Source organism: Pristiophorus japonicus, chromosome 13 (assembly GCF_044704955.1).
Source record: "Pristiophorus japonicus isolate sPriJap1 chromosome 13, sPriJap1.hap1, whole genome shotgun sequence".
Taxonomy (NCBI): domain Eukaryota; kingdom Metazoa; phylum Chordata; class Chondrichthyes; family Pristiophoridae; genus Pristiophorus; species Pristiophorus japonicus.
In genome coordinates this window covers 845,304-869,780 of record NC_091989.1, presented here as the reverse complement: position 1 = coordinate 869,780, position 24,477 = coordinate 845,304, and the positions used below count along the sequence as shown (strand labels likewise).

Sequence of the window (24,477 nt, the reverse complement as noted above, 5' to 3'; positions counted from 1 at the left end):
CTGGATGTGACTAGTGGGGTCCCGCAGGGATCTGTGTTGGGGCCTTAACTATTCACAGTATGTATTAATGACTTAGATGATGACATAGAAAGTCATATATCCAACTTTGACGATGACACAAAGATAGGCGGCATTGTAGAGGGAAGCATGAAATGACAGCGGGATATCGACAGATTAGTGAATGGGCAAAATTGTGGCAAATGGATTTCAATGTCGGCAAATGTGAGGTCATCCAGTTTGGACCAAAAAAGGACAGAACAGTGTACTTTCTAAATAGTGAAAGGCTAAAAACTGTGCAGGCCCAAAGAGACTTGTGGGTCCAGGTACATCGATCATTAAATGTCATGAACAATTACAGAAAATAATCACAAAGGCTAATGGAACACTGGCCTTTATATCTCGAGGACTCGAGTACAAGGGGGTAGAGGTTATGCTGCAGCTGTACAAAGCTCTGGTTAGACCACATCTGGAGCACTGTGAGCTGTTCTGTGTCCCACACCTTAGGGAGGTATATTGGCCTTGGAGGGAGTGCCGCGTGGGTTTACCAAAATGATACCTGGCCTCCAAGGGTTAAGTCACGAGGGGAGATTACACAAACTGGTTTGTACTCCCTGGAATGTAGAAGATTAAGGGGCGATCTGATTGGTTAATGGATCAGATCGGGTCGAGAGAGAGATTGGGGAGTCTGGGACTAGGGGCACAGTCTAAAAATTAGAGCCAGACCTTTCAAGAGTGAAATTAGAAAACACTTCTACACACACAAGGCGGTAGAAGTTTGGAACTCTCTCCCGCAAACGGTAATTGATGCTAGATCAATTGTTAATTTTAAATCTGAGATTGATAGACTTGTGTTAACCAAAGGTATTAATGGACACGGGCCAAAGGCAGGTCTATGGAGTTAGGTCGCAGATCAGCCGTGATCCCATTGAATGGCGGAACAGGCTCGAGGGGCTGAATGGGCCTCCTCCTGTTCCTGTGTAACAGGTTCGAGGGGCTGAATGGGACTCCTCCTGTTCCTGTGTAACAGGCTCGAGGGGCTGAATGGGACTCCTCCTGTTCCTGTGTAACAGGCTCGAGGGGCTGAATGGGCCTCCTGTTCCTGTTGAAGACACAATGTGCAAAAGTCTCTCCTCCTTTCGGACCTGGGCACAGATTGGGCCGAGCGCTCGATGGAGTGAGTTCTTACTGTGAGAACACGTCTTAATGCAGCTTCCGGAGGAGGCAGTACCTACTCTCTGGTCACAAATTGATCTCAACTTACGTAATTTTCTCATTGATTCAGCATGTTTGCGACTGTTAACGGGACAAATTCAGGCCAATTGGATTGAACCAAAGTTGCCGTTTTGGTGGGTTTTCATTTATTGTAAATTGCATTTGGACCAACTACCTGTGACCCCCGCGTGACCTCGTTATCCCCGGGTTACCCCGGCCGCGTTACATGTGGCAGTGAGTGAGTGAGGAGGCCGGCTGTGATGTGAAGCTGCTTGGCTGGGGGAGGGGTGAGGGGATCCAGAGAGGGGGGCCTGAGGCGGGGCCATGAACAGGCAGTTACTGGGCTCTGGAGGACCAGTCCTGCTCCTGGCCCCAATAAACACCAACGGTCAAAAGAGACTGCGTCAGCTGTCTGAGTGGCTTCTGGCCGTCTGTTCAAGGACTGTCGATCAGGCCGCTCAACAAATGAAGGAGCGTGTGCAGAGCACGTCAGAGAGGCCCGGCATAGTGCAACTGGCCTCCCACCTGAAGCAGGCAGGCACTCTAGCCACCCATCGCGGAACCCTACTCAGAAAGGCAGTGCGTAACCACAGCGGACAGGCACTACCGCCATTTTCCGGCATTCTTAGGATTCAGGTTCAATAAAACTTCAAACCAGTGAATACTTCCCAAGCAAAATAAAGCTACTAATTGAAATATATCTGGCAGTAATTTGCTTTGAAATGACTTTTAAAAATATTTAATGAAAGCTTTCTTTCCTTCCACAGATGCAGGGGTGGTGTTAAAAATTATTACAATTTACAATAAGGAAACTGAAACGATGGAGGAGGTGGTGTTGGAGGAGCTGCAAGTATTTAAGGTAAGAAAGTACATGTACTTTCTGTGTTGGTATTCTCGGGCTCCTTTGCACTGCTGACAGTGAATATTGATGAGCTCCAAGTAATTGGGACACTGATTTCCATTTCAGGTGCCGATTCCAATTATCGCTATGGAGCTCTCCGTTAAACGGGTAAGAGTTAGAAACATAGAAACATAGAAAATAGGTGCAGGAGTAGGCCATTCGGCCCTTTGAGCCTGCACCACCATTCAATATGATCATGACTGATCATTCCCTCAGTATCCCTTTCCTGCTTTCTCTCCATACCCCTTGATCCCTTTAGCCGTAAGGGCCATAGCTAACTCCCTTTTGAATATATCCAATGAACTGGCATCAACAACTCTCTGCGGTAGAGAATTCCACAGATTAACAACTTTCTGAGTGAAGAAGTTTCTCCTCATCTCAGTCCTAAATGGCTTACCCCTTATTCTTAGACTGTGACCCCTGCTTCTGGAACTCCCCAACATCGGCAACATTCTTCCTGCCTCTAACCTGTCCAATCCCATCAGAAATTTATACGTTTCTATGCGATCCCCTCTCATTCTTCTAAACTCCAGTGGATACAAGCCCAGCTGATCCAGTCTCTCCTCATATGTCAGTCCTGCCATCCCGGGAATCAATCTGGTGAACCTTCGCTGTACTCCCTCAATACCAAGAATGTCCTTCCACAGATTAGGAGACCAAAACTGAACACAATATTCTAGGTGTAGCCTCACCAAGGCCCTGTACAACTGCAGTAAGACCTCCCTGGTCCTATACTCAAATCCTCTAGCTATGAAGGCCAACATGCCATTTGCCTTCTTCACTGCCTGCTGTACCTGCATGTCAACCTTCAATGACTGATGTACCATGACACCCAGGTCTCATTGCACCTCCCCTTTTCCTAATCTGTCACCATTCAGATAATATTCTGTCTTCCTGTTTTTGCCACCAAAGTGGTTAACCTCACATTATACTGCATGTGCCATGCATTTGCCCACTCACCTAACCTGTCCAAGTCACCCTGCAGTCTCTTAGCATCCTCCTCACAGCTCACACCACCACGCAGCTTAGTGTCATCTGCAAACTTGGGGATGTGCAAATGTGGTGGAAGCAAAGATCAGAAAGTGATCTTAATGAGCAATAATAGATAATTCCTGGAACTGAATCTCCAGATTGTGGTTTCAATGGACAGTAGGTGCTTTTCCACAAAGCATGCACACACGGGATTGGAAATAATGACCCCATCTGAGATGGTCCTTCACACATGGAGGGCCATTGGGATCAGCAGCCATTGAAGGGTCCCCCTGTTGGACGATGGGGGTCACGTGACCTGCCACAAAAAGCAAACACCAAGGCAACCAACACCTTGAACAAAACCGATTTCAGGCAGTGGCGAATTCAGGCTCATTTTGGGCAGAAGCTAAAAGCTATCCCCGCCAAGTTCAGACAGACAATGCTGGAATTATGCAGAAGGTCACTGAGTGTCTGAGGAACAAAGTACAGATTAATGTTTCGGGTCTGGACCTCCTGTCAGCGCCTGAGCAGGATCCTCACCCGAACCGTCAAATGCTTTTTCTCTTTAAGGTGCTGATGGACCTGCTGTGTATTCCCAACTTTTGCTGTTTTCATTTCAGATTTGTGAATGTTTAGAATTCTCTGCCCCAGCGGGCTGTGGATGCTGAGTCTCTCAGTATAGTCCAGGCTGAGATCCATAGATGTTTGAACTCTAGGGAAGCCAAGGGAGATGGGGTTCGGGCGGGAAAGTGGAGTTGAGGTAGAAGATTAGCCATGATCTTATTGAATGGCGGAGCAGGCTCGAGGGACCGAATGGCCGACTCCTGCTCCTATTTCTTATTTTCAGCATTTGTAATTTTTTTAATTACCGTATATACTCGCGTATCATGCGACTTTTCAAGACCTAAATTGTAACCTAAATTTGGGGGGTCGCATGATACGCGAGATACAAAATTTGCTGGTGTGAAGTGCTGGCCAAGATTAGGCTGTTAGGCTGTTAAGCAGACCGTATCCACGCTGAATCTCGGCAGGTATCTCCTGGGCTGGATTGCAGCCTCTATTGTCGCTTGTACTGTATCGGGGGGGATGAGAGAGAGTCGCGGAGGTCAGGGGGGGAGAGAGAGTCGCGGAGGTTGGGGGGGGGGGGGGAGGAAAGAGACCGGACCGGATCCGACCCGACCTCCGCTCCCCCAACTACCCCCCCCCCCCCCCCCCAACCGGCAACCCGACCTCCGCTTCCCCCCGGTGACCCAACCCGACCTCCTCTTCACCCCACCCCCCGGCGACCCGACCTCCGCCACCCACAACTCCCAAACACAGTAGAGGCTGTGGCTGAACGACGCTAGTCAAACCAGCTGGAACGATTGCTGTATCGGTGTTCGATTCGCGAACAGCTTTCACAGCAGAATCCACTCGATGTTTCATGTTAAGGTCTGTATTCGATCTCAAAAAAGTGACTCGCATGATGCATGAGATATTTGGTAAAATCATGTTTTGGGGACGAAAATTTAGGGGTCGCATGATACGCGAGATCGCAGGATACGCGAGTATATACGGTAGATGTCACATCGGTTTGTCTGTGTGTCTGTGCAGGCTGCAGACAACCCAGTGTGTTGTCGTCACCGACATTTTCTAACATTCATTGTTTGAAGGAATTAATCACCTGTTTGAAGGGCCTGAATACTTCCTTTTCTTTCCTTTTACTATAGCAAAGCTTGTATGTTGGCTGCAAATCGGGCATTGCTCAGGTGAAGCTCCATCAGTGCGATATGTATGGGTCTGCCTGCACTGACTGTTGCTTGGCCAGAGACCCGTACTGTGCCTGGGATGGAGTGTCCTGTACCAGGTATTACCCATCCGGGACACCTACAAAAAGGTAACTGGCTTCTTTTAGCTACACCGGCTACATGTAATGTGAGCTAGGCTATTAATGCAGAGCTGTGGATATTGTCAACAGGATCTGGTTCCAGGAATAGAACCTTCACAAACTCGCTGTTCGTTCTCGGAGAATGTTTTTGGCGTATCAAGTGCGATGGCTATTTTTAGACCAGCCTTTAAGTGCGTTTTATTATAAGGTAGAACATTTTTAGTGGTTAACGTGATGAGAATATTGCATTACCTATCATTGCTCTGTTCATGATCCTTGGTGCAAGTAGACAAGGAGATGAGAAAACCCTCAGAGATGAGAGTGGAAATATTCCAGAATGAGCAGCACTGGCTCGCAGTGACCGAGTGAGGCTAAGTTACATTTTTATTCAGAGGATTTGTATCAGTGTTTTATGGATCACATTCTGCAATTCCGTCCATTTACCATTGGGCTACTATTTGATAGTGACTGAATATGTTCCATGTTAGAAACATAGAATTGCAGAGAGTTTCGTGGGTGTGTTGGATGCCATGATCCCTCCCATCGCCAGCAAATGTCCCTGACTAATGCGGGTTTATTAAGGATCTGCCGTATGGCAGTGTCTGTATAATGTCATCCAAACCTCTCCATTCAGACCACTTCATATTGTCAGAGATACAAATAAAACATGCAGGTTCTCTATAATGTTCAAGGAATATTCTTTGAGGCTTGTCGAAAGCAGAGTAACAGCAACAGTTTGCATTGATGCTGGACTTTGACACCAGGCACATCCCAAGCTATGTCACAGCGGCTCAATCAGACCAACACTGAAACTGGGCCAGAGAAGGAAATGTTCGACATGGCCACCTCGGTGAGAAAGCTGTGTTTTACACGGGTAGAGGAAAAGAGGGGGGTGTAAAGGCGTTGGGAATTTCGGAGCGCGAGACCTCAGTGTCTGAATGCTCGGCCAATGGTAGGGCTAAGGGGGAGGCACTAGAGGCCAGATTCGGAGGAAGAAAAAGTTCTGGGTGAATATAGGGCTAGTGGAGATTACTGAGATTAGAGGGACAAAGCCATGTGATTTAAACTCGAGGATGAGAATGTTTAATTGGAGGAATTGGGAGACCGAGTGGCAATGTGGGTCAGTGTAGATGTAAGATGGAGGTCCCTGGACTCTGTATAAGCTTTTCCATGAAGCACTATATCTCTGAAATTGGACAAAACTTTCTTATTGTAAAACATAGAATCCTCTCCTCGATATTACCGAGCTGCAGGTTGCCTGGAGAGTTTGTACGTAATTTGTTTGATGATATGTGTGTAAGCTCTCTTCATATATAGGTGTACAGGTATATGTATAATGTATTATGTTTATAGGTATATGTATAATGTAAATATATATGCATACGTAAATAGAAACATGAATCATTGGAATCCAGTGTAAAACAAATCAAGTGACTGAGTTAGTTTATGAATACCTGCCATTGGACCAGCTCAAAGATTGTTGGATTGAGATACAATTCTTGCCCTGAAATTGTAAACACTACGGACAGTGTCTCTCTGTCACAGCTGATGTTTTTCTCACAAAGTATGTCCGTACTCTCTTTGTTGATGTCAGACAAGTGGCCAATATATGTAGGTGGCTCAAATCCTTAAATATGGTCCCCTCTCACCAGAGGAGGACGTTAAACTGTCTACGTTGTCTTAGGTCAAGGCTGCTGATGCCCCCATCTGATTTTGGGTATCAGATTGAAAATGATGGAATTGACAATTGTCAGAAAGCAAACAACCCATCCCCCAACTTGCTGTTAATTATAAATAGACAGATGCATAATTAGTCCAGAAATATCAGAAAAACTGGTTGTGAAAACAAGTGAAGCTGTAACAGGAATAGTTGACAGCAATATTCCGTCTTCTCCGAATGAAGTTGTAATTAATTAGAGGAAAGTGCACCTGCTGTCAAAGACCTGGAAATATTTTGTAATCTTCAAATATATTTAAGAAGTACTTTGGTGCATCAATGGGTCAAAACTTTATATTGTAATTTGTGGCCGGCTGCAGTAGCAGCTGCTGAGCTGAAGGTGGCAATGTTGGTCCTGTCCCATGGAGAACCCGGCCATCATCGTCCACTACACTCAGTGTTGGTCCTCGCCCATCGTCCACTACACCCAGTGTTGGTCCTATCTCATCGTCCACTACACTCAGTGTTGGTCCTATCTCATCGTCCACTACACTTAGTGTTGGTCCTGACCCATCGTCCACGACACTCAGTGTTGGTCCTATCTCATCGTCCACTACACTCAGTGTTGGTCCTATCTCATCGTCCACTACACTCAGTGTTGGTCCTATCTCATCGTCCACTACACTTAGTGTTGGTCCTGACCCATCGTCCACGACACTCAGTGTTGGTCCTATCTCATCGTCCAATACACCCAGTGTTGGTCCTGACCCATCGTCCACTACACCCAGTGTTGGTCCTATCTCATCGTCCACTACACCCGGTGTTGGTCCTATCTCATCGTCCACTACACCCAGTGTTGGTCCTGTCTCATCGTCCACTACACCCAGTGTTGGTCCTGTCTCATCGTCCACTACACCCAGTGTTGGTCCTGTCTCATCGTCCACTACACCCAGTGTTGGTCCTGTCTCATCGTCCACTACACCCAGTGTTGGTCCTGTCTCATCGTCCACTACACCCAGTGTTGGTCCTGTCTCATCGTCCACTACACCCAGTGTTGGTCCTGTCTCATCGTCCACTACACCCAGTGTTGGTCCTGTCTCATCGTCCACTACACCCAGTGTTGGTCCTGTCTCATCGTCCACTACACCCAGTGTTGGTCCTTGCCCATCGTCCACTACACCCAGTGTTGGTCCTTTCTCATCGTCCACTACACCCAGTGTTGGTCCTCGCCCATCGTCCACTACACCCAGTGTTGGTCCTGACCCATCGTCCACTACACTCAGTGTTGGTCCTCGCCCATCGTCCACTACACCCAGTGTTGGTCCTCGCCCATCGTCCACTACACCCAGTGTTGGTCCTCGCCCATCGTCCACTACACCCAGTGTTGGTCCTCACCCATCGTCCACTACACCCAGTGTTGGTCCTCGCCCATCGTCCACTACACCCAGTGTTGGTCATCGTCCACTACACCCAGTGTTGGTCCTGACCCATTGTCCACTACACCCAGTGTTGGTCCTCGCCCATCGTCCACTACACCCAGTGTTGGTCCTCGCCCATCGTCCACTACACCCAGTGTTGGTCCTCGCCCATCGTCCACTACACTGCAGGTCCGCCTCCATTAACATCGCCAAAAACTCAACTCTGGCGATTGTGATAATCTAATTGATTTGAGCATTGGGTGGATTTATTGACCATTGGATCTGCAGTGCATCCTTAATTACTTTAAGAAAATTAACCACTTTGGGTACTCAAAATGAAAATATGAATTGAAAACTCTAATTTCCACAACAATTAGCATTTCCACAGCTCCTTATAGACCGGGTGATGTCTCAAAAATGCAAGAGATGCCAATCGTAGAGCAAGAAAACAAAGAGAGAGAAGTGTGGGGAAGTGGAGAAAGGTTTTGGAAAGTTGGGAGATGAGGATGCAAGGTTAAGGATCCAGAGAGAGAGTTCCAGAGCACAGGGATGGTGCTTCTGCGAGTTGCCCCAAAACTGAAGTCGAAGGAGCACCCCAGTGTCCCGCAGGGGCTGGAGGAGGCCCACAGGGAGGTATAAACACTGAGGGCAAGGATCTTGAGGGGAAATCTTTGAGGATTTGAAGGTTGTGGAACTTGGCAAGCACGGAGCTAATGGAAGTGCGGCACTTTGTACATGCCAAGGTTGCTGGACGCAACATCCTGAGCTCATTGTGAAAGGGAGAGGCCTCCAGTGACAAAGGCAGTGAGGAAAGTAGTCAGGGTAAAAGCAGACAGTGGCGAAGGGGTGGGACAAAGCAATGTTGGTAGTGGAAAGGATAAGAACATAAGAAATAGGAGCAGGAGTCGGCCATACAGCCCCTTGAGCCTGCTCCACCATTTAATAAGATCATGGCTGATCTGATCATGGACTCAGCTCCACTTACCCGCCCGCTCCCCTAAACCCTTAATTCCCTTATTGGTTAAAAATATGTCTTTCTCTGATTTGAATACATTCAATGAGCTAGCCTCAACTGCTTCCTTGAGCAGAGAATTCCACAGATTCACAACCCTCTGGGAGAAGAAATTCCTTCTCAACTCGGTTTTAAATTGGCTCCCCCGTATTTTGAGGCTGTGCCCCCCAGTTCTAGTCTCCCCAACCAGTGGAAAAAACCTCTTTGCCTCTATCTTATCTATCCCGCTCATTATTTTAAATGTTTCTATAAGATCACCCCTCATCCTTCTGAACTCCAACGAGTAAAGACCCAGTCTACTCAATCTATAATCATAAGGTAACCCCCTCATCTCCGGAATCAGCCTAGTGAATCGTCTCTGAACCCGCTCCAAAGCTAGTATATCCTTCCTTAAGAAAGGTGACCAAAACTGCATGCAGTACTCCAGGTGCGGCCTCACCAATACCCTATAAAGTTGCAGCAGGACCTCCCTGCTTTTGTACGTCATCCCTCTCGCAATTAAGGCCAACATTCCATTCGCCTTCCTGATTACCTGCTGCATCTGCAAACTAACTTTTTGGGATTCATGAACCAGGACCCCCAGGTCCCTCTGCACCGCAGCATGTTGTAATTTCTCCCCATTCAAATAATATTCCCTTTTACTGTTTTGTTTCCCAAGGTGGATGACCTCACATTTTCCGACATTGTATTCCATCTGCCAAACCTTAGCCCATTCGCTTAACCTATCTAAATCTCTTTGCAGCCTCTCTGTGTCCTCTACACAACCTGCTTTCCCACTAATCTTTGTGTCATCTGCAAATTTTGTTACACTACACTCTGTCCCCTCTTTCAGGTCATTTATGTATATTGTAAACAGTTGTGGTCCCAGCACCGATCCATGTGGCACACCACTAACCACCGATTTCCAACCCGAAAAGGACCCATTTATCCCGACTCTCTGCTTTCTGTTCGCCAGCCAATTCTCTATCCATGCTAATACATTTCCTCTGACTCCGCGTACCTTTATCTTCTGCAGTAACCTTTTGCGTGGCACCTTATCAAATGCCTTTTGGAAATCTAAATACACCACATCCATCGGTACACCTCTATCCACCATGCTCGTTATATCCTCAAAGAATTCCAATAAATTAGTTAAACATGATTTCCCCTTCATGAATCCATGTTGCGTCTGCTTGATTGCACTATTCCTATCTAGATGTCCCACTATTTCTTCCTTAATGATAGCTTCAAGCATTTTCCCCACTACAGATGTTAAACTAACTGGCCTATAGTTACCTGCCTTTTGTCTGTCCCCTTTTTTAAACAGAAGCGTTACATTAGCTGCTTTCCAATCCGCTGGTAACTCCCCAGAGTCCAGAGAATTTTGGTAGATTATAACGAATGCATCTGCTATAACTTCTGCCATCTCTTTTAATACCCTGGGATGCATTTCATCAGGACCAGGGGACTTGTCTACCTTGAGTCCCATTAGCCTGTCCAACACTACCTCCCTAGTGACAGTGATTGTCTCAAGGTCCTCCCTTCCCACATTCCTATGACCAGCAATTTTTGGCATGGTTTTTGTGTCTTCAACTGTGAAGACCGAAGCAAAATAATTGTTTAAGGTCTCAGCCATTTCCACATTTCCCATTATTAAATCCCCCTTCTCATCTTCTAAGGGACCAACATTTACTTTAGTCACTCTTTTCCGTTTTATATATCGGTAAAAGCTTTTACTATCTGTTTTTATGTTTTGCGCAAGTTTACTTTCGTAATCTATCTTTCCTTTCTTTATTGCTTTCTCAGTCATTCTTTGCTGTCGTTTAAAATTTTCCCAATCTTCTAGTTTCCCACTAACTACGCATTAGTTTTTTCATTTGATACTCTCCTTTATTTCCTTGGTTATTCACGGCTGGTTATCCCTTCTCTTACCGTCCTTTTTCACTGGAATATATTTTTGTTGAGCACTGTGAAAGAGCTCCTTAAAAGTCCTCCACTGTTCCTCAATTGTGCCACCATTTAGTCTGTGTTTCCAGTCTACTTTAGCCAACTCTGCCCTCATCCCACTGTAGTCCCCTTTGTTTAAGCATAGTACGCTCGTTTGAGACACTATTTCCTCACCCTCAATCTGTATTACAAACTCAACCATACTGTGATCACTCATTCCGAGAGGATCTTTTACTAGGAGATCGTTTATTATTCCTGTCTCATTACACAGGACCAGATCTAAGATAGTTTGCTCCCTTGTCGGTTCTGTAACATACTGTTCTATGAAACAATTCCGTATGCATTCTATGAATTCCTCCTCAAGGCTACCCCGTGCGATTTGATTTGACCAATCGATATGTAGGTTAAAATCCCCCATGCTTACTGCCGTTCCTTTTTCACATGCCTCCATTATTCCCTTGATTATTGCCCGTCCCACCGTGAAGTTATTATTTGGGGGCCTATAAACTACGCCCATCAGTGACTTTTTCCCTTTACTATCTCTAATCTCCACCCACAATGATTCAACATTTTGTTCATTCGAGTCAATATCATCTCTCACAACTGCCCTGATATCATCCTTTATTACCCCTTCTTGTCTATCTTTCCAAATTGTCAGATACCCCTGCATGTTTAATTCCCAGTCTTGGCCAACCTGCAACCACGTAATGGCCACCAAATCATACCCATTTGTAATGATTTGTGCCGTCAACTCATTTACTTTATTTCGAATGCTGCGTGCATTTAGGTAGAGTGTTTTAATACTAGTTTTTAAACCATGATTTTTAGTTTTGACCCCTCCTGCAGCCCCTTTATATTCATACATATTGTCCCTTCCTATCACCTTGTGGTTTACACTTACCCCAGTGCTACTCTGCTCTGTTGCCTCCTGCCTTTTGCATTCTTTCTTGGGGTCCTGTTCATCTGAGCTCTCACCCACTCTAACTAGCTCAGAGCCCTGTCCTAGGTTCCGAATACTCCTTGCACTGAGGCACCGAGCTTTCATGCTTGCCTTTTTATTAAACTTTGACCCTTTAGAATTTTGCTGTACAGTGGCCCTTTTTGGTTTTTGCTTTGGGTTTCTCTGCCCTCCACTTTTACTCATCTCCTTTCTGTCTTTTGCTTTTATCTCCATTTTGTTTCCCTCAAACTCCCTGCATTGGTTCCCATCCCCCTGCCATATTAGTTTAACTCCTCCCCAACAGCACTAGCAAACACTCCCCCTAGGACATTGGTTCCGGTCCTGCCCAGGTGCAGACTGTCCGGTTTGTACTGGTCCCACCTCCCCCAGAACCTGTTCCAATGCCCCAGGAATTTGAATCCCTCCCTGCTGCACCACTGCTCAACCCCTTAATCCCTTATCGTTTAAGAAACTGTCTATTTCCTGTCTTAAAGTTATCCAATGTCCCAGCTTCCACAGTTCTCTAAAGCAGCGAATTCCACAGATTTACAACCCTCTGAGAGAAGAAATTTCTCCTCATCTCAGTTTTAAATGGGCAGCCCCTTATTCTAAGATTATGCCCTCTAGTTCAAGTCTCCCACATCAGTAGAAACATCCTCTCTGCATCCACCTTGTCAAGCCCCCTCATAATCTTATACTTTTCGTAAGATCACCTCTCATTCTTCTGAATTCCAATGAGTAGAGGCCCAATCTACTCAATCTTTCCTCATAAGTCAACCCCCTCATCTCCGGAATCAACCGAGTGAACCGTCTCTGAACTGCCTTCACAGCAAGTATATCCTTGTGAGGAATAACAGAGTCTGGCATCAAGCGTTGCACCAAGGTTCCATATCTCCAACTTCCGAGTGGCAGCCAAGACATCGACAAGAAACCAGAGGCGTCAGGAAGCTGGAAGGAGCCAGAGGGGACAGACAGGTTTATTTCTGTCAACATTAAACTGGAGGAAACTTTGGTTCATGTGTGGTGCTAGACTGCTTTCCCAAAATTAAACCTTGGATGAATCACCTTCCTCCGGGAAGACTGAAACTATCGCCTTTGGCCCCCATTCCAACCCCTTGCACTGATTCCATTCCCTGACCACAGGCCAAACCAAATAGATTATCTTGGTCTCCTGCTTAACTCTGAGATGAGCTTTAATACCGACATCCTATCACTAAAACAGCTTAATTACTCCTCCGCAATATTACTGCCTCCGCAACCCCCCTAGACAAGTACTTGCCTTTCTGGCATCCCATCAGCCACCGGCCAGCAACTCCCATTGGTCCAAAACTATACCATTCATTTCCTGTCGCACACTAAATCCTGTTCGTCCATCCCCCACCCCTTCACTGACCAGCTCAGGTTCCCCATCTCCCAACACATTAAGCTCAAAATCCTCGCCCAGGTCTATAAATCTCTCCCTACCCTGCAATCTCCTCCAGCTTTACGTAGCCTCCTGACATTATGTACCTCTGACTCTAGCCTTCTATGCAATCCCGTTGCTTTATCCCATCATTAGTGACCGAGCTTCCATCCACTTCAACCCTCTCATCGATCTCCCTCGTCACAGCCGCTAAACCCATCTCTTTGATTAGCTTTCAGTCACACGTCATAGTCTCCCTCAGCCTTGTTTTAACTGATATTTATTTATGAAGCAGTGAGGGACATTTCATAGAATCTTGCAGCAGGGGAGCCGGCCATTCGGCCCGTCGTGCCTGTGTCGGCTCTCGGAAAGAACGATCCGATTAGTCCCACCCCCGCTCTTTCCTCACAGCCCGGTACATTTTCCCCTTCCAGTATTTATCCAATTCACTTTTGAAAATTACTATTGAATCTGCTCCCACCGCCCTTTCAGGCAGCGCGTTCCCGATCACAACAATTCTCTGTGTAAAAACATTCTCCCCATCTCCCACTGACTGAACACATCTGTGTCCATACACACACACAAGCACTTGCTCATAGACTAACAAAGTTAATTTTAACTTTGTGTACTTTATCTGCGAAACCCCCTGAGCAGCAGAGCCTGTCAATTGAGCTTAGTATAGTAACGATCTTCTGATCACCTGTAATACCAGTTTCCATCTGTTCCCATTAGTAATCTGTTTGAACTATCTCAACAACACTTATAAGAGCAGTATCTATCTCAAGAGACATTACTGCAATATTAGGTTCTGCATAATGTACACACAGTAGGTGAAAGATTATACATTTATGTCATTTTGGAATATCTGATGTCTTGTCTGATTAACTGAAAGTGATGAAAGGAGGTCAGAAGCGAGTCATAAGAACATAAGAAATAGGATCAGGAGTGGGCCATACGGCCCCTCGAGCCTGCTCCGCCATTTAATACCATCATGGCTGATCTGATCATGGACTCAGCTCCACTTCCCTGCCCATTCCCCATAACCCCATATTCCATTATCGTTTAAGAAACTGTCTATTTCTATCTTAAATTTATTCAATGTCCCAGCTTCCACAGCTCTCTGAGACAGCGAAGTCCACAGATTTACAACCCTCTGAGAGAAGAAATTCCTCCTCATCTCAGTTTTAAATGGGCGGCCCCTTATTCTAAGATCATGCCCCCGAGTTCTAGTCTCTCTGCATCCACCTTGTCAAGCCCCCTCATAATCTTATATGTTTCGATAAGATCACCTCTCATTCTTCTGAATTCCAATGAGTAGAGGCCCAACCTACTCAACCTTTCCTCATAAGTCAACCCCCTCATCCCCACTACACAGCCATCAGTTGGAATGTTGCATACGGTTTGGACATCAGTGTAAGAAGGGTAATGAAACAACGGAAAAGGTGCAGCCTAGATTTACTCGGTGTTGCCGGGGAGAAATGGTTCTTGGAATGAGTACAGACCCGAGAAGTTAGAGCTTTCACTGGAACCAAGGTTAAAGGGTGACCTGATCGACATGTTCCCAATCAGGAAGGTTATGATCAGGCAAATAACGATAGGTTGTTTCCAATGGCAATAATGAAGAGGCATAAATTTAAAATAATCACTAAGAATTAAAGCAGGCATGCAAAAATAATTCTTTGCACCGAGGGTGATTAGAATGTGGAATTATCTGCCAAAAAACATTGCTGAGGCAGAGTCCATACATGATTTTAAAAAGAGAGTTTGATAATTGCTTGAGAAAGAAGGATGTTAAAAGGTGTGGGGAGTGAGCAGGAACAGAGGCTGGGTGGCTCGTGTGGTGATATATATTGGCAGAAACTCGATGGACGGAGTGACCAGTGTGTGCGCTGTAACATCCGATGATTCTGTAATCATGATGGAACTTGCTTCTCAAATGAGAAATACTTTGGCTCAGTTAGTTGCCTCGTCCAGAGTGAAGAAAGGACAGCACACAAACCGAACTCATCCCTCGATTAAGTGCTTGCCTTTTATAGTACACACAAGAAGCATTTATTCCTTCTGTGTGTCCAGGAAATAGCTGCGCTGGTGAGGAGGCCCATTGAGAAACGACATCACCATGAGCTGCACGTTTAGCTTCCATCATCTACAATTTTCACAGAACTATTTTCACTTTATATGTAGGTGTTAAACTCCCACTACAGTTTACAAAGGATAGTATGGTGCTAGGTCTTTTCCAATGACACATTGGTGGGAATTTTAAGATGAAAAAATGGATGGGTTAGGAGCCTGGGGGTAATTATAGTTTTAAAAATCAAAATCCCAAGCCCTCCACTTCTGCCTGGCCGGTAACTTCAAAACCCAACCCAACCTGACATTGTTATGTGCTACAGTACTTGTATCACCCATAAAATGCCTCACTTTCATTACCCTTTTCCCAATCAAACATTATTATTTATATATTTATTTCAAACACAGGCTTCCCAATTGAGATGAAATTTGACCGGAAGTCTCATGATATGAAATAGGCCGAAATGTTGAATTAATATCAGTTCGATGACTCCTCCACTATATGGGAGAAGAATTATATCTGCACTTATTGGCATAGATTTATGAAACCTCATTTTAAGAAAATGCATTGGAAGTAATGTACCTTAAGATATCAGAAGATTGTGCAACCTTGAATAATAAAATATCACCTCCATCCCTTTCCTGCAGGCGTTTCCGTAGACAAGATATTCGACATGGTGATGCAGTTCAGCAGTGCCTCGGCCAGCAACATAACGGTATGTGACCACCCAATGGCTAAAGTTGTTGTAACACTGGCTGGCTGATTGTTTCTAAAACCCATTCTCCATGTTTCCTGACTGCTTTCACCCCAATAATATTCCCTTTTTTATTTGAAATATCTCACTTCCATACAACTTCCTGCTATCAAAGTCATCTCTCTGATACCTGGCAAGATGTCTCTGAAAGTATACTCCACATGTCGAATGTTTGGACCCACCTTAATTTCAAATCAAGATCTTCTTGAAACTGACAATGTAAGGATATTGGAACTGTGGAATAAGTCTGAAATATTGCACAATATTGCAAGAGTAATGTAATAGTTCACTGGTCAACCCACTGGTGTCATGTCATTCGGTCAGTGAAATGTTCAAGACCGGTGCTGTTTGTCTGTAGATCGAAATGTCCACACAGTTTCCACCCCTGGATGTGTCTATAATACGCCTGGAGAGAGGTGCTATTATTTTTCACTTTCATCAGAGATGGATCACACTGGTCAGAAACAGTGTTTCAGCAGGTTGTGGGATCAAGTCCCACTCCAGAGACTTGAGCACAAAATCTCGTCAGTCACTCCAGTGCAGTGCTGAGGGAGCGCTGCACTGTCGGAGGTGCATCTTTCGGATGAGATGTTAAACCGAGGCCCTGTCTACTCTCTCAGATAAATGTTAAAGATCCTGTGGTATTAATTCGGTGATGAGCAGAAGAGTTCTCCCCCGACCAATATTTATCCCTTTACCAACACCTAAAACAGATTATCTGCTCGTTATCGCATTGCTGTTTGTGGGAGCTTGCTGTACGCAAATTGGCTGCCATGTTTCCTACATTACAACAATGACTGCACTTCACAAAGTACTTCATTGGCTGTAAAGCGCTTTGGGACATCCAGTGGTCGTGAAAGATGCCAGAGAAATGCAATCTGTCTTTTAATAAAACACATTGTCTAAAATTAATACAACGTACAGTTTTGGTTTACTCCATTATGATAGATATTTATCAGCAATACGTGAATTCTGTAAGTCACGAAATCTGTGGTCTCAGTACCAGGTGAAAGAGGGTTTGTGGAAGTGAGTTAGGTTTGATGGTGTGATGCTAAAAGTTTAAATATCATCTTATATTCATCACTGGTACCTTAGTGCTTATAAATACAAAACGCTTGTGTCTTTTCTTCCATGACTCAGACGAGACAGTTACAAAAGCGGAGGAAAGACTATTATATGGTATTGAGAAAAACAGTACCTTGTTGGAGTGCAGCCCCAGGTCGCCACAGGCTAAAGTCTTGTGGGTCGTGGAAAGTTCCCATAATATGGCACAAGATGAGGTAAGTTATTTGTCAGCTAAATATTTCCCTAGATTAAAATGCTAAAAATAATAAATTTTACATAAGCTCAAATAATGTTGAGCATTATTTTGGAGTTGCTTTGTGATCCAGCATGTGCTGATCACGGGTATTGCTAAATCTGCGTTGTTCAAGTACATGGTGGCAACAGTTTGTAAACCTGTCTGATTCTACTTTTAATTTTATCAATTTTTGAGCATTCATATAAGTTTAGTATCAGTGAAACACCCCTTTCCAGGGAGTCTCAGTGCGCCTCACTCTGGGGTCAGACCGGGAGCGACTCTGGGGTCAGACCGGGAGCGACTCTGGGGTCAGACCGGGAGTGACTCTGGGGTCAGGCTGCTATACTGGTGTGAAATGGAATCACTTTACACCAACTCAACAATTGTCACATAAACGCAACCTTGATGGAGATTGAAGCTGGAGCTATTGATAAAACTGGTGTTAAGATCAAGCCAAATATTGAGCTGTTGAAAAAAAATAATACAGATAAATGTGTGATAAATGAACCTATCAGAATATGAGACTATTCCAAACTGACATGCACTCGGAAATGTTACACCCTTTGAACTATTGACAACAAATGTCATTTCATGGGATTGGTTTTGGCACCAAGTGCAGATGTCAGATATATCCCGCGGTTTGGGGGAATTGTTTCCAGTGATGTTTATTTGTATTCATGAGGCTTCGTGTGACATTTACCAACCTTCCCAAGACAAACGGGGTAAATGCCTCAATTAATTTGGATGAGGATCATGTTTAATCATTTTACAAGCTTTTCCATTTTGAGTTAATAGCATCTCCACATACTCAGATTCATCTTCCAAGTGAATATAACCCGACATGCCATATCTCGTAAACATCTTTGCTCAACTTAAACCCAAGAGTCTGGACAAATAGATCAGTTAATTTGAATTTTCACAGTTATCAGATCATTAGCCACCCTTCCTGGCATTAGTTTCCTATGAGGCCTTTGCCTTAGCATTTCTTCCTCAAAGCCATGTCAGTTGGTCACTCTCACTCAGGGCACCCCGACCACTGACCACCTCGCTGTGGAAATACGGACACAATTCTCCACGACACACCAACAACCGTTTCACTTGAGTCTTGTTTTACATGGATGCCATTTGTTTCATTATTTCCAATTCTTTTATTCTGTTGTATTTATACTCATTTTTGCCTCTTTATGTTGGGTGCTGGTCATTGATACGCCATGTTTCTTTCACTTACAGTCCAGTGCTTCGGACGCTAGCACTGTAATCGGTGAGGCGATGGTATGTTGAGCATACTTAGCTGCTATACAACAAACAGATTATTGATCAAGGTGCCATTTTGAAATGGAAGGTCATAAACATGAAAACAAATCACAGCAAGACTCGAGGATGAACTTACCGGGGGGCGGTAATCTTCTGGGGCCAAACATTCCGTGCCCAGCACAGAATTCCCCCCCCCCCCCGCCCACCTCACCCCGTCCCGCCGCCGTGGAATTGCCCTTACTGCTCCTCAAAGGAGTTGGAGCGCGGTCTCACACAATCCACTTCCTTTGGGGGTGGTTCCCGGAGCAATACTGGGGCTGTGAGGGAAGCCCTAGGCGGATGCTCCGTACAGCACTGATGCGCTTCAAGCCCCTCCTCTTCGGTTAAAGGGGAGGGCCGCTGTGCACTCTGCGTGGCCTCCACTGGGCTCCCAGGGCAGCAGCCCAGCACCCAAACAGAGTGCCGCGCTGCACAATGGCGGTCCAGACCACGCTGGGCCGCCATGGTCAAGCCTGCCCGAGAGTCGGCAGATGAAAAAGATGGCGGCCCGGGGCACTGGCACCCGCCACGTTAAGGAGCGCCCCGAGAGTGGATGTCGGCCAGCTTTGCAGCCCACGGGGCAATTTCCTCCCCGGGGTTGTGGGGTCGGGTCGGGATGGGGAGGGGTTGAGGGGTCGGGGCGGGTGGTGAGGGGTTGTGGGGTCGAGGCGGTGAGGGGTCAGCGCGGGGCGGTGAGGGGTCGAGGGGTCGGTGAGGGGTCGGGACCGTGAGGGGTCGGAGCGTGGTCACCGCACACAGCAAACTCCCGGGCAGTTTCCAAGGAGACGGTAACCCCCCCTCCCCTCCCCTCCCCTCCCTCCCCCAGACTAAAAGTGTCTTGCACCCCTCTAGTAAATATTACTAAGAAAAAAAAATAGAATGATAAAGATTTATATCGCACGATAGTTAAATAATGTTAGGACAATGGCTTCATACCCTGACAGAATCTAAAATACTCAACTGCCTGGATATATTGGTGGAATATTTTGGTCGTTCCATCCTTAAAATGTTGCTCAGCAATACTGACATTGTCATATCTTCAAATATTATTTGTTTAAGAGTCATCTGAATTCTTATGCACTTTGAAATATTTGCTGAGAATATATAAATGATGTAAATATTTTGTCAAACAACATAATACTGCTTGAAATGAGATGATTTGATCATTAATGTACCAAAACTGAGCATGTTTGCATGAAATTCCTTTGTCCCACTACTTTAATGAAGGAAATCATTTTGCTAAAATTCAATGACCCCAATTTCAATGTTAAATAGATGCACTGAGTGTACATAGAGGAGAGTGACTGAAACATTCTCTTGAAATGAGACACCAGAAATATTGTTGTGAAAGGAATCATGGTATTAATTCCATTTCATCCTTCGCCTCATCCAACACTTTAACAAAAAACCTTTTTCCTTCCTTTCAGGTGTCAGGGATCATAAACTTCAACAACTCTTGGACACCAACGTCCCTCCAGAACCTCCTTCATCTTTCCTTCCCTCTGATCCCATCCAATCTCACCTCCTGCCATGTTTTCACTATGCCCTCTGACCTTCCCCTCTCTGACCCCGAACGATCAGTCCTGAGCTTCATCCCTTACCCCCACCTCAATAAATTTCGAGCTCGGCACGATGCTGAGCTCTCTTTCCGCCACCTTCGCCTCTATCCCACTTCTTCAGCCAGGAGTCTTCCCCCCGCACAGCTGACCCTTTCTCCTGTTTTCAAAATTCTCGCTCTTCCTGGACCCCTCCCTCTGGCCTCTCACCCTCTCTAGACCTCTTCATTGCAAACTTCCAGTGGGACATCGGCCGTCTCAATTTCTCTGCTCCCCTCACTCACTCCAACCTCCCTTCCTCTGAACTTGCAGCACTCCGCTCGCTCAGATCCAACCCCAACCTTGTCATCAAACCTGCTGACCAGGGTGGCGCTGTTGTTGTTTCGCGAACTGACCTCTACCTTGCATGACCCACCACTGAACATCAAGCCATCGTTTCCCTGACCGTCACTGACCTCATCTCCTCTGGAGATCTTCCCTCCACAACCACCAACCTCATAGTTCCCCAACCCCACACAGCCCACTTCTACCTCCTTCCCAAGATCCACAAACAGGACTGGCCCGGTAGACCCATCGTTTTAGCCTGTTCTTGCCCCACACAACTTATTTCTTCCTATCTCAACTCTATTTTTCCTTTTCCTCCCCGTGCCCACTCTATTCACACCTACATTCGTGACTCCTCCGATGTCCTCCGTCACTTTAACAGTTTCCACTTTCCCAGCCCTAACCGTCTCCTTTTCACCATGGGCGTCCAATCCCTCTACACTTCCATCCCCCACCAGGATGGCCTGAGGGCGTTCCGCTTCTTCCTCGAGCACAGGCCCAACCAGTCCCCATCCCCCACCCTCCTCTGCCCAGCTGAACTTGTTCTCACATTGAACAACTTCTCCTTTAATTTGGAGAAAGTGAGCTGAATTAAAGGTGTTGCTATGGGAACCCGCATGGGCCCTAGCTATGCCTGCCTTTTCATGGGATATGTGGAATATTCTTTGTTTCAGTCTTACTGGGGTCCCCTCCCTCACCACTTTTTCTGGAACATTGATGACTGTATTGATGCCGTTTCCTGCTCTCGCCCTGAACATGAAAATTCCATTCACTTTCCATCCAATTTCCACCCTTCCCCCACCTTCACATGATCCATCTCCGACTCTTCCCGACCCTTCCTCGACTTCTCCGTCTCCATCTCTGGGGCTAGGCTTTCGACCAGTATCCACTATAAGCCCACTGACTCCCACAGCTCCCTGGACTACACACTTCCTCCCACCCACATCCTGTAAGGACTCCATTCCATTCTCACAGTTTCTCCGTCTCCGTCACATCTGTTCTGACAACACCTCACCTTTCACCCCACCAGCCTCCTCGTTCAACGGATCATCCTCCGCCACCTCCAGCGTGATCCCACCACCAATCACATCTCCCCCTCCCCTCGCCGCTCAGCGTTCCGAAGGGACTGCTCCCCCCGCGACTCCCTGGTCCATTCCGCAGGCACCCCTCCCCTTCCCACGGCACCGTCCCGTGCAAGTGCAGGAGATACAACACCTGCCCTTTTACCCCCTCCCTTCCCACTGTCCAGGGCCCCAAACACTCCTTCCAGGTGAAACAGCGATTTACTTGTGCTTCTTTCAATGCAGTATACTGTATTCGCTGCTACATTGGGGAGACCAAGTGTAGATTGGGTGACTGCTTTGTGGAACACCTCCGTTCAGTCTGTAAGTGTGACCCTGAGCTTCCGGTCGCCTGTCACTAATTCCCCGCTCCACTCCCACTCTGACCTCTCCGTCCTCGGCCTCCTACACTGTTCCAACGAAGCTCAATGCAAGCTCGAGGAACAGCACCTCATCTTTCGATTAGGCTCTTTACAGCCTTCTGGACCCAACATCGAGTTCAACAATTTCAGACCATAACCCCTGCCCACATTTTTTTCTCTTTGTTGTGTTTTAGTTGTAATGGTATTAATCAGATTGTGTCCATTAATCTAGTACTCCACTGAATATGCTCCATGTTGATGACCTCTGGTTCTATCCTGAAGGCTATACAAGCCTCATCAGAACTCTATTGAAAGGACTTTCTTATTTTGATATACTTATAGGTCAAAACCGATGATCGGGTGATTAAAACAGACCTGGGGCTGCTGTTTCTCAAACTGCACCGAATGGATGCTGGGACATACTTGTGCAAAGCAAGGGAACATGGCTTCATACAGACCGTAACAAAAATCCGGCTGGATGTGTTGGAAGAGGAGCAGATTGACGGTATATTTCACAAAGACGATGAAGAGGAGGCACCCCGCAAAATGCCCTGCGCGGTACAACATGGCAGCCATCAAGGAACAAGACCCTGGTACAAAGAGTTCCTCCAGCTGATCGGTTACAGCAACTTCCAGCGGGTGGAGGAGTACTGCCAGAAAATGTGGTGCACTGAGAAGAAGAGAAAGAAGAACAAAGGAGCCGGGAATAAATGGAGGTACAGCAGCGTGCAGGAGAGAAAACTGAAACCTCGGGCTCAGTCACAGCACCGGAGAACACCAAGACATGTTTTAGACACATGAGGAGAGACTATAAACATTTCAGTGTTTTAAGACAAAACGGGATGATATAATTGTGTTAAAAGGGTCAGAGGAATGTTTTAGGAAACATATGTCTTGTTTACAAGATGCACTACAGGTATCTATTTTACACAATTGAATTCCAGAGCTTAAACGTTCATTAATCCACGGTGTGTGTGTCACTGGTGCTGTTAACATCATAAGGTGTATGCTTTAGAGTTAACATGCTTTTTAAGATTCAGGTCCAGTGTTGTATATAATTCCGCAGAGCTTCTCAATTAACCCCAGGTAGTTATCTCCATCGTGCCACAGCTGCTGATTCTCCAATATTTTAAGGTCTTTCTAATACACTTGTCGTTGGGTTAATGTTTTAACAAAATTATTAAATTATCTCTGTGACAATATGGCAAGTCTTTATTTTGTTTTTTGAAACGCTTCACTTGCTCGTGGCACCTTCATGATAAAAATGATACACATTACTTTTGGCTTTCTGCACCAATTAAGGTTCCTTTAACAAATATAGTTAATTAAATACAACTTTCTATATTACTTTGAATGACAGTCAACATTAAAACAATTTCAATTAGAGCAAAGATCAAATGAAGAGAGAAATGCTAATCTTCGACTAACCCGTGGCTTTATTTGACAATTAAAAAACAGCTATTATAATATAATAAATACCAGGTGGGTAACATGTTTATATCCAAATATGAATTGCTGTTATGTTAGTTTTTAAATATTCACAGAATACCTATTGAGATATGAATGCATTGGCAAACGAACGTTTACAAAATAGACCAGAACAAGTTATTAATTGATGTTTGAGAGGGATTGGCTGAATTTGATTCTTTTTGTCTCTTTATTCTTCTTGATTAAAATCCCAATGTTTGCTTTTTGTTAATTACATTTTATTAAATACAACCAGGATCTACTCATTACACGAGAGAGAAAATTGCCTTGTTCAAGGCAAAAGAACCAGGGAATTACAATACAGAACATGTCCTTTATATTTTCTATAGGATATTCAAAGTTCATGTGAAAGCTATGATCAGTTGCATTTTTCACCTTTTAATATTTGAATGCTGAAAAACAAAACTGAAGCAAGACTGAAGTGTTTATTGAGCTGCAGATATACTATAACTTTTATGTTGAACAGTTTCTGAAGAACAATGACATAAAAGCGGCAATAGAACTCGAGAGTTATCTGAACGATCTGACTCCCTCGTGCATTCAGCCAAGTGTTGAGATTCTCTCCAGTAGGTAACCAGCCTGGTACAAGTCACATTGTGAAATTGGCCAAGTACTACTGTGGAACTTCAAGGAACCTTATAAACATCCCTTTGGCTATTTCTAATATTTTAAGTGAAGTGATTGTGTCCTCACATGGTCTCCCAATAATAACATTAGGCACCCCGGGATTTATGCCCAAGTGTGCAAGTGCAAAGCTTTGTTGTGGAGTTCAGTATAACAGGTGTACCAGCTGAACATTGGGCGATGCAGATAGAATCATAGAACAACACAGCACAGAGGGAAGCCATTCAGTCCAGCATGCCTGTGCCAGTTCTTTGAAAGAGTGATCCAATTAGTCCCACCTCCTCCTGCCCTTTCCCCATAACCCTGCAAATTAGTCCTCTTCACGTACATGTCCAAT

The 24,477-nt window shown here is 45.4% G+C and overlaps 1 protein-coding gene across 1 annotated transcript in view; it reads left to right on the top strand.

Moving 5' to 3' along the window:
• Positions 1-23,181, top strand: part of LOC139277933 (semaphorin-3E-like) — a 295,608-nt gene extending 272,427 nt beyond the window's left edge. Inside the window, exons 12-18 of the mRNA XM_070896556.1 lie at positions 1,980-2,071; positions 2,180-2,221; positions 4,795-4,961; positions 14,135-14,137; positions 16,026-16,093; positions 17,273-17,412; positions 22,371-23,181. Of these exons, the coding sequence (XP_070752657.1) occupies positions 1,980-2,071; positions 2,180-2,221; positions 4,795-4,961; positions 14,135-14,137; positions 16,026-16,093; positions 17,273-17,412; positions 22,371-22,829 (971 nt within the window). The 3' untranslated portion in view covers positions 22,830-23,181. The remainder of the gene's footprint in view (positions 1-1,979; positions 2,072-2,179; positions 2,222-4,794; positions 4,962-14,134; positions 14,138-16,025; positions 16,094-17,272; positions 17,413-22,370) is intronic.
• Positions 23,182-24,477: the final 1,296 nt, after the last annotated feature.